Genomic DNA, 13,632 nt, shown 5'->3' on the forward strand with positions numbered 1-13,632 from the left:
AAAGGACACTGTAGTGCACTATAGCATAATAAGCTTAGTATACTTTAATCTCCTTTTTTACTAGGGTGGTAGTTGGAACAGGAACATGTTTAAATAAACAGCAGTAACCAGATTAAACTTTTCAATTTAACATGAAAAATGTTAGATGTTCTTTTTTACAGGCAGCTTATTGTGATAATTATACACTTTATTGCCAAAAGTATTCGCCCACCAATCAAAATCCTTACATTCAGGTGTTCCAATCACTTCCATGGCCACATGTGTGTAAAGCCAAGCACCTAAGCATGCAGACTAATTCTTGGAAAAAATAAGTGAAAGAAAGAATAACATAAGGTAATAAAATGAATAAATTAATTAAAAAAGTATGTTAATAATAAATATAAAGAATTACATTATGTTTACATATCAACAGAATTGCACAGCTGTTTAAAGTGTTTGTATATGATATATGATATATGATAATAAAATTAATTAATAATTAAGAAATAAATTATTTTTAAAAAATCACAATATATTTATGTATCAATAGGATTATACAGATGTTTAAAATTTTTGTTTGGTTTTTCTTTTAAAATACTTATATAAAGTAATAAAATAAATAAATTAATAAATTCATTACTTTAATTAATTAATTAATTATCAGTAAAGTTATACAGATGTTTGAAACTTTTGCTTTAAACTTTAACTTTTTTCTTTAAAACATACACACATAAAGTAATAAAATAAAGTAAATCAGATATTTTTTTAAATATTGATTGTATTAAAGCATTTGTATTACTTGGATATTCTATATTCTATAAGTGTAATTATAAATCTTTAAAAAATAAATGAAATTCGGTTTTGAAAAAGTTTATTGGAAAATAACTTAATTTAACTTAATTCAATTTAACTTCATTTGTGCTTAATTTAAAATAAAAATAATTACGGAATGATGTTCATGTGTACATAGAATTCTACAGATGTATTTCGGATTTTTCCGAATGTATATAAAATTTATATAATAATAAAAAATGTATTATTTAAAATAAAAATCATCTCATAATGATATGTATCAATATAATTACATTTGGTTTTGAGAGATATTATTGGAAAAAAAAGTTGAGAGTACCATATGGATTGATCTATTTGATGTATTGTTTAATTTTCGAGGTGATAAATTGGAAGCGAAAAGAAATGTATCTCACACAGTTGGTTTCTGATATTAGGGAAACTTCATAAATCATTGCTTCACTGTAGCTTGACTCGCCTCTCTGAGCAACATCAGATGGATCCCCTGACTTTAACTCCGCCCATCTAGACCTCCTATTGGCTGCTCGATCTGGAGTCCATCCTCGTCCGATCGCTCTGTCCAATGGGAGCGCTCATACGTCACATGATGCCGTCTCTTCCAGGGCTCACCAGAGCGGTTGCACAGGTGCTTGGTAGTTGTAGTTTGCGGGTGCCTGTGTAAAACTTATGTGAAGGGCGGGGAAAACTACAATACCCATAATTCCATCGGCTTAACCTGACATTTGTGTCTTCTTAGGCAAAATAAAAGCACACTGTGCAGTAGTAGTAATGGTCTTAGCCCTGTCATTGGATTAGAGGAGGACAGCAGAGAAAATGGTGAGATTTAATACGAGCGTCTTTTGTTTTTTTATTATTATTTATGTGCAGTTTATCGTTTTAACTAAGTGTTTTAACCTTAAAGTAACTTTTATGTTGTACCAGGGCTGAACTTGCTCTCTTTTCTTAATTTTCCGTTCCACCTTAAATCCTGCCGTTTGGACCATCAGGCACCTGATTAGCCACATTAGTATATAACTATTGCAGCATTTAAAGTGGAACGAATAATTTGACCAAGACCTCAAGTTCAGTTTTTCCCTGTAGCAGCCGTGTTTACCACTGTCTGTGAGGTGACTACTAAGAATAGAAACAAGCTGACAGATATTAAGGTGGTCAGCTGTAGGAAAATGAGTCTGATTTAAGGTGGAATATTATGGTTTTAGATTGTGACGCTCTTTCTATTTATGTCAGAAGCAACTGAGGGATTATTTGCTCTTCTATTAAAGATTTTAGTTTAATTTGTATTTATTTGTTAGATAGGTTTCAGTGTTTACATGTACAGTAGCCTATGCAACCAGTAGTCAAACTGTAAAACTAGTGACTGGACAGTAATGTTTTGTTGCTTAACATTAACAACATGTTTTTGTAAATGAATGAATACTGAACTCATTCAGCGTATGAAGGAACACATAAGGAATCATTTAGTAACTTAAAAGTGCTAAACAAAGTGCAACAGAGGTAATTCTTGGGGCTCTAGCTTATCTTTTCACTCCTTCCACCTTAGATGTTTAAATAGCAACGGTGCTTTTGCATATATCTACGCTGATGTGCCTGCTGGTCTAGAGGTGATGTGTGTTCAGGTAAATTTCTGGCACATTGTTATCTTGGCAGCGGAAAACACAGGTTCACCACTGACTGATCAAATCCCTGAGAACAGTCATCAGTCAGACATTCATTGCTATCTTGGCAAATCCACGCATACACCCCTGCTCGTTATGCACACAAGCACAGGTTCATTTCACGATACGCCCACATAACACTGATGATTAATTAAGAGAATTAGTACATGTCTTTCATGCAGTTCGAGCCGTGCATACTTTTCCTGTCATTACGATAGCAAAGACACAATGACACACCTAAAATCAAGCTGCACAATGCGCGGTCTTGGTCCTTAATTCATTTCAGGTCTTTTTTTTTCTTTACTTAGTTGAGTAGTTCTTGCCATAATATAGTTTGTATGTCTTTAGTATTAATCTACAATGCAGAACAAAACAGAAAAAAACCTATATTGTCATTTTAAGACCATTAAATGCCACTAACACAATAGCAGAACAAAGCATTCATAACCTTTGAAGAAAACTAATAAATGTGTAATTAATCATAGATTGGGAAATAAATAATTTTTCCCTCACTTTGTATATCGAGTAACAAGTCATGATCCAATACTTTGGTGATGCAGTAAAAAAAAAATTGTTTAAGTAATTTTTTTATTATTATTTAAACAGAAAGAGCGCACTCGAGAGCATTCATCAAATTGAGAGTGCGGAAATTTGCAGTGCACACTTGCAGCTTGCAGAGTCTATAGTGGAATAACAGTTTAACATTATGTTTTTGATAAATTGGTGATCCAGATTTATCCACCAGATTCCCATCCTTTTAGGTAATTGGCCCGATTATCGATCACATGATTGGATCGGTCATAACCCTACTGTTCACAGTTCTAAATGTGAACAAACATACAAATTAACACAATAGACAACATCACCTTTATTAAATATTGTTGAGATCATGTCCATTTATTATATGATTAGTCGATAATGTAATTACCGTGACATACAGTTTTTAATTAGTTTTGATGTCTGCAATATTAATGTACAATGTAGAAAATAATAAAAATAAAGAAATCCCCATTGTGGGATTAATAAAGGATTATCTTATCTTATCTTATCTTAACAATGATTTGAACTTCTGACTGTTACTGTATACAGGCAGTAGTGTGATGAACACTGCTCTGTACTGTTTTCTCCCTCTTGTGTTCTCACTGCTGCCTGTATACCCATTGTTTTCAGGGAGACCCCAATGGCGTCCAGTTATCTGACTCAAAGCTTTTCGACAGGCAGTTTGAGAAGCTGGTGTGTGAGCTGACGGAGCAGGATATGACTGATCCAGTCCTCACTGACGCTCTGAACAGACTCCGCGAGGTGAGTGTAATTATACTGAACCCAGTGAACTGTGGGTCTGGGTAGAGAAATGTTTAGATTAATTTACAGTGAAGGTGAACAGAACCATATATATAGCAACTAATAATTTATAATTTATTATATAGTCGATTTATATATTAGGGGTGTCACGATTCTCTTAATCCTCAATTCGATTTTTATTTCTGATTTTAGGGTCACGATTCGATTCAATTCTCGATTTTCTTTTTTTTTTATACAGCAGAGAGGCCTATGCCAGTTTTAGATTAGTCTATGATCAGTCATTGGTTTGATTCATCAAATTTACAATATCTTATTTCAAAAGGTGGGCTTGATATAAGTGATACAATAGATCTGTAAAACACCAAATTTAAATAATTTAAATAATGTGCATAACAAAAGAAATAATAAAAAACAGGATCAGTCATGTACAAAATAATAGAACAATTAGAGCCTTAACAAACTGAACCCTATCCTACTATACCAGGTAAACATGAAAAATAAGACTTTAAGACTTTCGGTCAAGTTTTTTTATATTATTAACTTTATCTAAAAAAAGGTACCAAAACTATTAACATATTTGAGGGTAGAAAAAAACAGCTGTTATTTTTATATTTTCAAGTTTGTCTTTAAGGAGATGAGAATGTCCACATTTTCTGGAGAAAGGGCTGCTCTTTGAGCAGTCACAATATCTGCGGCGTTGGCAGCGGCGATGAAATATCGAAATCATGACACCCCCAATAAATATATATATATATATATATATATATATATATATATATATATATATATACATTTACGTCCTCACTCCCGCACCAAGATTAAGCTTTTTTGTAAAGCACATCATTCTGCTTTTCAGATCATGAAATCTGAAGATTAAGGATTTTAAAGGTTTGCAGTGTATGACCCAGTGTCAGAAAGCTGGGTTTGCGTCCTAGGGCATGGGTCTTCCAGCAGGACAATGACCCCAAACATATCTCAAATCAAACCCAGAGACAGATGGAAACAAAGCGCTGGAGATTTCCGAAGTGACTAGAACACCAGTGAATGATGTTAATATTTGCTTTTGGGAGAAGGTACTCTTCAAATATGAGAGTTCTGGAGCAGTTTGCAAAAGAAAAGTGGGCCAAAATTCCAGTTAAATCTTCTTGATGAATATATTAAGTATTTGATTTTAGTTATTTTATCCAAAAGGTGTGCAACCAAATATTAAGTTGAAAGTGGCAATCATTTTGCCTGGCTTAGTTTTTCCTAAAAATATAGATATATATTTTTTCCTATGTTGCTCTTGTTCACACAACATGAACATTTGTTATATTAAAGATTTCAGAGGTTCACTTTCACCGATGACTGCAGATGTTGCAAACCTAATATTGATTCTATTCTTTACATTTAAATATATACCATTCAAATCTTAAGTCTTAAGAGGAAGAAAAATTATAATTTTTGTCAATCGATTTACAGCACTAATAGTTATATGAGAATGAGGAAATAAAGTATGGGGTTTGGGGCATATTTTTGTGTGTGACTATGTATTCACCTGCTTGTTTCTGATCTGTAGATTTTACATTATAACGCTCCAGGAGGTAAGAGGAACCGGGGCTTATCTGTGATTGGCTCACTACGGGAATTTGTCCCTCCCTCTAAGCTGACACCTGAAGAAGTAGAGCGCGCCCTGCTGGTCGGATGGTGCATCGAGCTGGTAACTGCCAAAGGCTTTTTATTCAAAGATTCAATTATTAGAGCTTCATTCTGGATATAAATGTTAGTTATACACTGTATACACTCTATACACCATATAACATTGCTTAGATACACCACTGTTTAAACACAGTAACAGAGCTCCAGTAACATATGATTTAAAGTTTTTTTTCTTCTTCTTTTTATCTCTTCTCAGCTCCAGGCGTTCTTCTTGGTTGCTGATGATATAATGGACGCATCTGTAACCCGGAGAGGTCAGCCATGCTGGTACAAGAAGGTGAGACACTACTGGGCTTTAATAAATTTATATAAATATATATATATATATATTTTTTTTATACTTATATTTTATTGATTTATCAAAGCTTATTATTTAAAAGAACATACAAACAAGGCTGCCAGGGAACAAATAACAGTACAATTGACATTATGGTGGTATTATCCAAAAATAAGAAAAATCTTGCTTACAAATCAAGAATAAAATGAGCAAACATGGGTTAAGAAAAAAAATATAAAAATATATATATATACATATATGCATACATACACACCTGCATATATCCATGCACATACATACACATTCACAAAGAGACCAGGGTTAGGGTAAAATTCTCCAACATTCAAGGCTATTAAATACAGTCAGGTGTTAATGTAGTCTAGCCACTTTCCCCATTTCTTTTTAATTTTAACTTTGTTTAATCTCAGGACAAAGGTAAGGGATTCCATCTCATATATCTCATTAACAATATCTTTCCACAGCTCTATGGTAGGGGGATCAGCCTGCAGCCATTTTCAAGTAATTGCTTTCTTGCTGGCTACTAAAAAAATCTGCATCAGGTATCTATCTGCTCCGACAAGACAATCTGGTAGATTTCCCATACAAAGCACCAAGAACTCCTTGGGAATATCCAGCGAGAGGATTTTGGTAATATGGTTCCAGACTTCATCCCAGTAGTAGTGGATTTTAATACATTCCCAAAAAATATGGAATTGTCCTACGTCAAGGCAGCCACAGTTCTTATGTAAATATTAATATGATTATCGTCCATGATTGGATTATGCCATGCTGCTAGTAGATACCAAATAAAGGAGTTTAAATTTCACCATAATTTAATTCTAATCTTTTAATGATTATATTTATTTATTTGTTTGTTTGTTTTTATTGATTATGTTTAAAATGTATGTGTAGCAAACTAAGCTACAGAACCAAATATTTTTTAATGTATTAATTTGAACAAAGAAAACACTGCTTATCTGGTATCAAGACGTGCAATCTTTGATGTTGCTGTTTCTGTATTGAAGTATTTATAATTAAATAAACTAATGTTAATTAAGAAAATAGTTTATAAAAAAAACGATATTATGAAAAAATGTGATTAATAACAATAATCCATAAATTCTGCAGCTGAATCTCCATCTTCGGATAACTGCAACAAAGAGCAAACTTTGTATAGAGTGATATATAAAATCAGGTTATGGCTGCAGATGTCTAATGACTACATTAGGATTACATGTATTATGGTGATGATGTAATATTTGTTTACTAATATGTGTTTATTTGTCTGTTTATCAGGAAGGCATTGGGCTGGACGCCATTAATGACGCTTTTCTTTTGGAGGGGTCCATCTACCGCCTTCTGCGCAGGCACTGCAGAGGACAGCCCTACTATCTCCATCTACTGGAGCTTTTTACTGAGGTAACATAACCTGCATATTATTGTTATTACAACTTCATACTGGATATTAATGTTATTATAAGAGCTACTTTCTGGATATTAATGTTATTAGAGATTCATACTGGATATTAATGTTATTAGAACTTCATTCTGGATATTAATGTTATTAGAACTTCTTTCTGGATATTAATGTTATTAGAGCTTCATTCTGGATATTAATGTTATTAGAGCTTCATTCTGGATATTAATGTTATTATTAGAGCTTCATTCTGGATATTAATGTTATTAGAGCTTCATTCTGGATATTAATGTTATTAGAACTTCATTCTGGATATTAATGTTATTAGAGCTTCATACTGGATATTAATGTTATTATTAGAGCTTCATACTGGATATTAATGTTATTAGAGCTTCATACTGGATATTAATGTTATTAGAGCTTCATTCTGGATATTAATGTTATTAGAGCTTCATTCTAGATATTAATGTTATTAGAGCTTCATTCTAGATATTAATGTTATTAGAGCTTCATTCTAGATATTAATGTTATTAGAGCTTCATACTGGATATTAATGTTATTAGAGCTTCATTCTGGATATTAATGTTATTAGAGCTTCATTCTGGATATTAATGTTATTAGAGCTTCATTCTGGATATTAATGTTATTAGAGCTTCATACTGGATATTAATGTTATTAGAGCTTCATTCTGGATATTAATGTTATTAGAGCTTCATTCTGGATATTAATGTTATTAGAGCTTCATTCTGGATATTAATGTTATTAGAGCTTCATTCTAGATATTAATGTTATTAGAGCTTCATTCTAGATATTAATGTTATTAGAGCTTCATTCTAGATATTAATGTTATTAGAGTGTCATTCTGGATATTATTGTTATTAGAGTGTCATTCTGGATATTAATATTATTAGAGCTTCATTCTGGATATTAATGTTATTAGAGCTTCATTCTAGATATTAATGTTATTAGAGCTTCTTCATTCTGGATATTAATGTTATTAGAGCTTCATTCTGGATATTAATGTTATTAGAGCTTCATTCTGGATATTAATGTTATTAAAGCTTCTTTCTGGATATTAATGTTATTAGAGCTTCATTCTGGATATTAATGTTATTAGAGCTTCATACTGGATATTAATGTTATTAGAGCTTCATTCTGGATATTAATGTTATTAGAGCTTCATTCTGGATATTAATATGATTAGCGCTTCATTTAGGATATTATGTTGTGTTATTTCTTTAGACGTCGTTCCAGACAGAACTGGGTCAGGCGCTGGATCTGATGACCGCTCCTCCTCACAAGGTGGACTTGGACCGTTTTACAGTAGAGAGGTGAGAATCAGATGGAAGTTCTGGATGATTAAGGATTTATTGGAGAGAAATGTATTTATTAATGTAGAATGATTGACTCTGTCTGTGTGCAGATATAAAGCCATAGTGAAATATAAGACTGCTTTCTACTCATTTTACCTGCCAGTGGCTGCAGCCATGTACATGGTGAGTAGATCTAATTCATTTCAATTATCCCTATTGAATCCCTATGTATTAGTTCAGCTCAGACATTTGTTCATTTGTTCATTGTGCAGCAGAGCTACAAGGCTAATGTTAATAGTTTTGGAAACTATTGCTCTACCAGTTAGCATGGCTAAGTACAAAAATAATTACTCACTCCCTTTAAACTACAGTACTAAAAGTCAAAGGTTCAGACACACCTTCTCATTTCTGTATATAATTTTTGCTCTACATTGTAGATTAATATTAAAGACACGAAAACATGTATTAAGTGACCCCTGATAATTTGTATTAATTTTCTTAAGAAATCATTGGTTGTTTGGATCAGCAATTTAGCAGATGAACACAGTGATATTTAAGCTTATAGTATTTATAGTATTTATAGAAAGTGTGCAACAATTCTTTAAAGGAGAACTCTGGTGTAAAATGGACTTTTGTTGTAATAATATATAATAAAAAGTACTTTCCTTTGATGAATAGCACACCTCCGTTCTTCCACAGCGTTCCAAACACCCTTCAGACTGGGTGACTTAGGGCATAATTTGCCTTGATAAATCACTTTTTTTTACCGTTATCCAGCTCAAAGTAGCTCCACAACTCCTTGCTAGAATCCGGAGAGCCCTGACATTTAAAACAAGGCATTAATAACTTAAAAAGTACAGAAGAAGCTTATTAAAAAGCTTCAGCTCCGAGCGCCGCCATTACTCCAGGCACCGCCTGCTACGCTATGCAGAGTCTATGTATAGCGTAGCAGCTGGCGCCAGGAGTAATGGCGGCGCTCGGAGCTGAAGCTAGCATTATAGGATCTCCAGATTCTAGCAAAAAGGTGTGGAGCTAATTTGAGCTGGATAACGGTGGATAACGCTGGATAACGGGGGCAAATTATGCCCTAAGTCACCCAGTCTAAAGGGTGTTTGGACAAACTGTTAAAATTTCTAGATCTTGTAACGCTGTGGGAGAGCGGAGGTGTGCTATTCATCAAAGGTAAGTACTTTTTATCATGTTTTACTACAACAAAAGTCCATTTTACACCAGAGTTCTCCTTTAAACTAAATTAGGCAGGTGCATACATTTGGGAACCCCAACAGAAAAATTACATTAATATTTTTTTAGATCCTCCTTTTGCAGAAATAACAGCCTCTAAACATTTCCTACAGCTTCCAATGAGAGTTTGACTTTTGGTTAAATGCTTAATGCTTAGAGCAGACCACTCTGTATTTAATACATCTATATACTATATGAATTTCACATTTTTAACTGAATTACTAAAATAAAGTAACATTTTAATGATATTCTGTATTTTTGAGATGCAGCTGTAAGTATGATATTATCACATTAGTACAGTATATGTTTCTCATCGTTGTCGTCTATGTCTAAGTCTCTGCTGCTATCGTTTATCACAGGCAGGAATTGACAGTGAGGTGGAACACAGCAATGCTAAACACATCTTACTGGAAATGGGCGAGTTCTTTCAGATCCAGGTATGAACCTGCAGCACATTCACTCACTGTTTATTTACAGCTAATCCACTGCAGTATGTTACACACTGTGTGTGTGTGTGTGTGTGTGTCTGTCTGTGTGTGTCTGTGTGTGTGTGTGTGTTGGTGCAGGATGACTATTTGGACTGCTATGGTGACCCTGCAGTGACGGGGAAGATCGGCACTGATATCCAAGATAACAAGTGCAGCTGGCTGGTGGTAACGGCTCTGGGCATTATGACTCCAGAGCAGAGGGCGGAGCTAGAGGTGAGATACGGGCTCAGTTTCAAAACTTCAGACAGAGGTTTATCTCTCCTTCTGTCTCAGTTTAACACTAATCACTATACAGGGTATGTATGGTAGATGTACAGTCATATGAAAAAGTTTGGGCACCCCTATTAATCTTAATCATTTTTAGTTCTAAATATTTGGGTGATTGCAACAGCCATTTCAGTTTGATATATCTAATAACTGATTGTTGTTAGCGCAGAAAAACGGGCCAAAGATTCTAATAGCGGAGAGAGTGCGCAGTTGTTGCGCAGAAAAACGGGCCAAAGAGTCTAATAGCGGAGAGGGTGAAGTTGTAGCGAAGAAAAACGGGCCAAAGAGTCTAAAAGCGGAGAGGGTGCGCAGTTGTAGCGAAGAAAAACGGGCCAAAGAGTCTAAAAACAAAGAGGGTGCGCATTTCTAGTGCAGAAAAACAGACCAAAGGGTCTAAAAGCGGAGAGGGTGCGCATTTCTAGCGCAGAAAAACGGGCCAAAGAGTCTAAAAGCAGAGAGAGTGCGCATTTCTAGAGCAGAAAAACAGGCCAAAGGGTCTAAAAGCAGAGAGGGTGCGCATTTCTAGCGCAGAAAAACGGGGCAAAGAGTCTAAAAGCAGAGAGAGTGCGCAGTTGTAGCACAGAAAAACGGGCCAAAGAGAGAGTGTTCAGTTGTTGTGCAGAAAAAGGGCAAAAGAGTCTAAAAGTTGCCGTAATTAAGAAATTTAATATCAAGAGACATCAAAAAATGAAACATCAATTTGAAAAATCTTCACTGTCAAAGATAAAGATAGTGAGTCAAGTAAAATGGTGTGTAAATGAAATAATCAGGAAAAAAGTATTATTTGAAGTGGTATATTTCATTATTTGTTTTATTACAGAGTGTGGCCCGTGACTTCAAATATATTTCTCCTTCTGGCCCCCAACAAAAAAAGTTTGGACACCCCTAATGTGTCTAGAACTGTAGATAATGCTTATTATTCTCTCTCTCAGGTGTGTTATGGAAAGACCGATGCTGAAAGTGTGGAGCGAGTGAAGGCTCTGTATGACACTCTGGAAATGCCAGTTAGATATCACCAGTACGAGGAGGAGAGCTACCGGCGCCTCCAGAACCTCATCCAGCAGCACGCGCAGAACCTCCCTCATGCCGTCTTCCTCAACTTCGCCAAAAAGATCTACAAGAGGAACAAGTGAGGCCGGGTTCTGTGGATTGAGGCGAATATTCTGGACTTTTTTCTGCTGCTGTGGAGGCGGGTCAAGCGTGCTAAGGACGGGCTGGAGTGTGGTTCAACACTGCGTAGTAATTGTACAAAATATTGGGTCTGTGTGTTTTTATCAGTGTATAGTATAAATGATGGCCAGAGTGTGGATTTTTCTGCCTGGAATGTTTAAAAAACAGTATATAAAGTACTATATATGTCACTAAAACTGTATTGATATGGTTGTATGGATACATAGAAATGATCGTAGAAATTATTTGCATTTAACTGGATTGAAATTAAAGGTTTTCCAGTAACACAATGGTAATAACATTACCACACTAACAGTTTTATCATATACACATATCAGTTAAGGTAAGATGTACGTTTGTATACAGTAAGTAATCAGGAGAATAAGATACAACCTAAAAAGCATGCATGTGGGATGTGGCATAGGAATTACACTGCCTCGCCAAAAAAAATAAGTCGCCACCTGGATTTAAGTAAGTAAATAATGTGGGGGTTGATGCTGCAGTTGGTCTGCAGGTTTAGGTTCAGCAACAGTATGTGCTGAAAGAATGAGGTCAGCTGACTACCTGAATATACTGAATAAAGACCAGGTTATTCCATCAATTGATTTTTTTTTCTCTGATGAACACGAACATATTCCAAGATGACAATGTCAGGATTCATGGGGCTGGAACTGTAAAAGAGTGATTCAGGGAGCATGAGATCATCATTTTCACACATGGATTGTTCACCACAGAGTCCAGATCTTATTGTGTTATGGTATGTTATGGTATTCCAGCTAAATGAGTCTCAATTCACAATAGAAGATGAAGCTCCAAAACTGCAAACAGTCAAGTGATGTCCGGAGAGTTCAGACTCCTTTATCCTTATAAAGAAGGTGAACAGTAGTCTTAAGCTTGTGCTGGTGGGTTTGGCTAAATAAAGCCTTATTTTTCATGCTGTAATTAATTACGATTCATTTAATATTAGTCACTGTTTGGAAGCGGCTGTGTTTTAAAGCCATTATTTGAAGCCATTTGATTCAGCTGGACACCAAACACACACAGCCCAGCACTGCTCACCAGCGAAACGCCTCATCTCCACAGCATGTGCTCAGCTTTATGAATAGCGTTCTGGATGCTGCTACAGGTCACAGGGTCATTCGTTCAGTTTTTTACGTTTATTACAGTTGTTTAAGTGTATGACTCACTGCAAGTTTGAGAAAGTTTATTGCTGGATAAAAACTGATGTAATAAAATAAAAAAAATGGCATTAAAGTTTGAGCTCATTTCCTTACAACTACAATATATATATAATTCATTTTTGCAAAAGTATCAAATCACTTGAACTTTTTCACATGTTGTCACCTTACAACCACAAACTTGTATTTTATTGATTTTTTTTTTAAGTACCATTATTGTAAAATGAAGTGAAATGAAAAAGATTCATAGTTTTTAAAATATTTATCAAATAACAAATCTAAAACGTGTAAAGTGCAAAAATCTTTACCCTCCCTATATCAATTCTTAGTAGTGCCACCTTTTGCTGCAATTACAGCTGCAAGTCTTTTGGGGTTTGTCTCTACCATCTTTGCGCAGCTAAAAAAGCATGACTTATAGTCGTCCAGTGAACAGATTCTCCCACCAGAGCTGTGGATTTCTGCAGCTCTTCCAGAGTGACCATGGGCCTCTTGGCTGCTTCCCTGATCAGTGCTCTTCTTGCTCGATCTGTCAGTTTGGGTGGACGCCATATCTTGGTAGGTTTGCAGTTGTAGAATATTTTTTCCATTTTTGGATGATGGATTGGGGAACAGTGCTCATCGGGATGCTAAGAGCTCGGGATATGTTTTTATAACCTAACCCTGCTTTTAAACTTCTCCACAACTTTATCTCTGATCTGTCTGGTGAGTTCATTGGTCTTCATGATGCTGTTTGTTCAGTAGTGTTCTCTAACAAACCACTGTGGTCCTCACAGAACAGCTGTATTTATACTGAGACTAAATTACACACAGCTGGACTCTATTAACTAAGTAAATGG

General features: G+C 34.9%; 1 protein-coding gene across 1 annotated transcript; it reads left to right on the forward strand.

Annotated features, from left to right (window-relative positions):
- The first annotated feature begins 1,453 nt into the window (after positions 1–1,453).
- fdps (farnesyl diphosphate synthase (farnesyl pyrophosphate synthetase, dimethylallyltranstransferase, geranyltranstransferase)) lies at positions 1,454–12,900 on the forward strand. The gene is made up of 10 exons (XM_049480612.1): positions 1,454–1,605; positions 3,615–3,746; positions 5,305–5,445; positions 5,641–5,721; positions 7,018–7,140; positions 8,381–8,469; positions 8,562–8,634; positions 10,053–10,130; positions 10,260–10,394; positions 11,381–12,900. The coding sequence occupies exons 1-10, from the start codon at positions 1,603–1,605 to the stop codon at positions 11,579–11,581; spliced, it is 1,056 nt and encodes a 351-aa protein (XP_049336569.1). The 5' UTR covers positions 1,454–1,602; the 3' UTR covers positions 11,582–12,900.
- The last annotated feature ends 732 nt before the right edge of the window (positions 12,901–13,632 follow it).

This window comes from Astyanax mexicanus, chromosome 6 (genome assembly GCF_023375975.1).
Source record: "Astyanax mexicanus isolate ESR-SI-001 chromosome 6, AstMex3_surface, whole genome shotgun sequence".
Taxonomy (NCBI): Eukaryota; Metazoa; Chordata; class Actinopteri; order Characiformes; family Acestrorhamphidae; genus Astyanax; species Astyanax mexicanus.

What these genes read in the sequence shown, in the direction of transcription:
- fdps (XM_049480612.1), top strand. An exon ending in TACTGGAGCTTTTTACTGAG is followed by an intron (nt 7,141 to 8,380) that starts GTAACATAACCT and finishes TTATTTCTTTAG; the next exon opens with ACGTCGTTCCAGACAGAACT. An exon ending in GACCGTTTTACAGTAGAGAG is followed by an intron (nt 8,470 to 8,561) that starts GTGAGAATCAGA and finishes GTCTGTGTGCAG; the next exon opens with ATATAAAGCCATAGTGAAAT.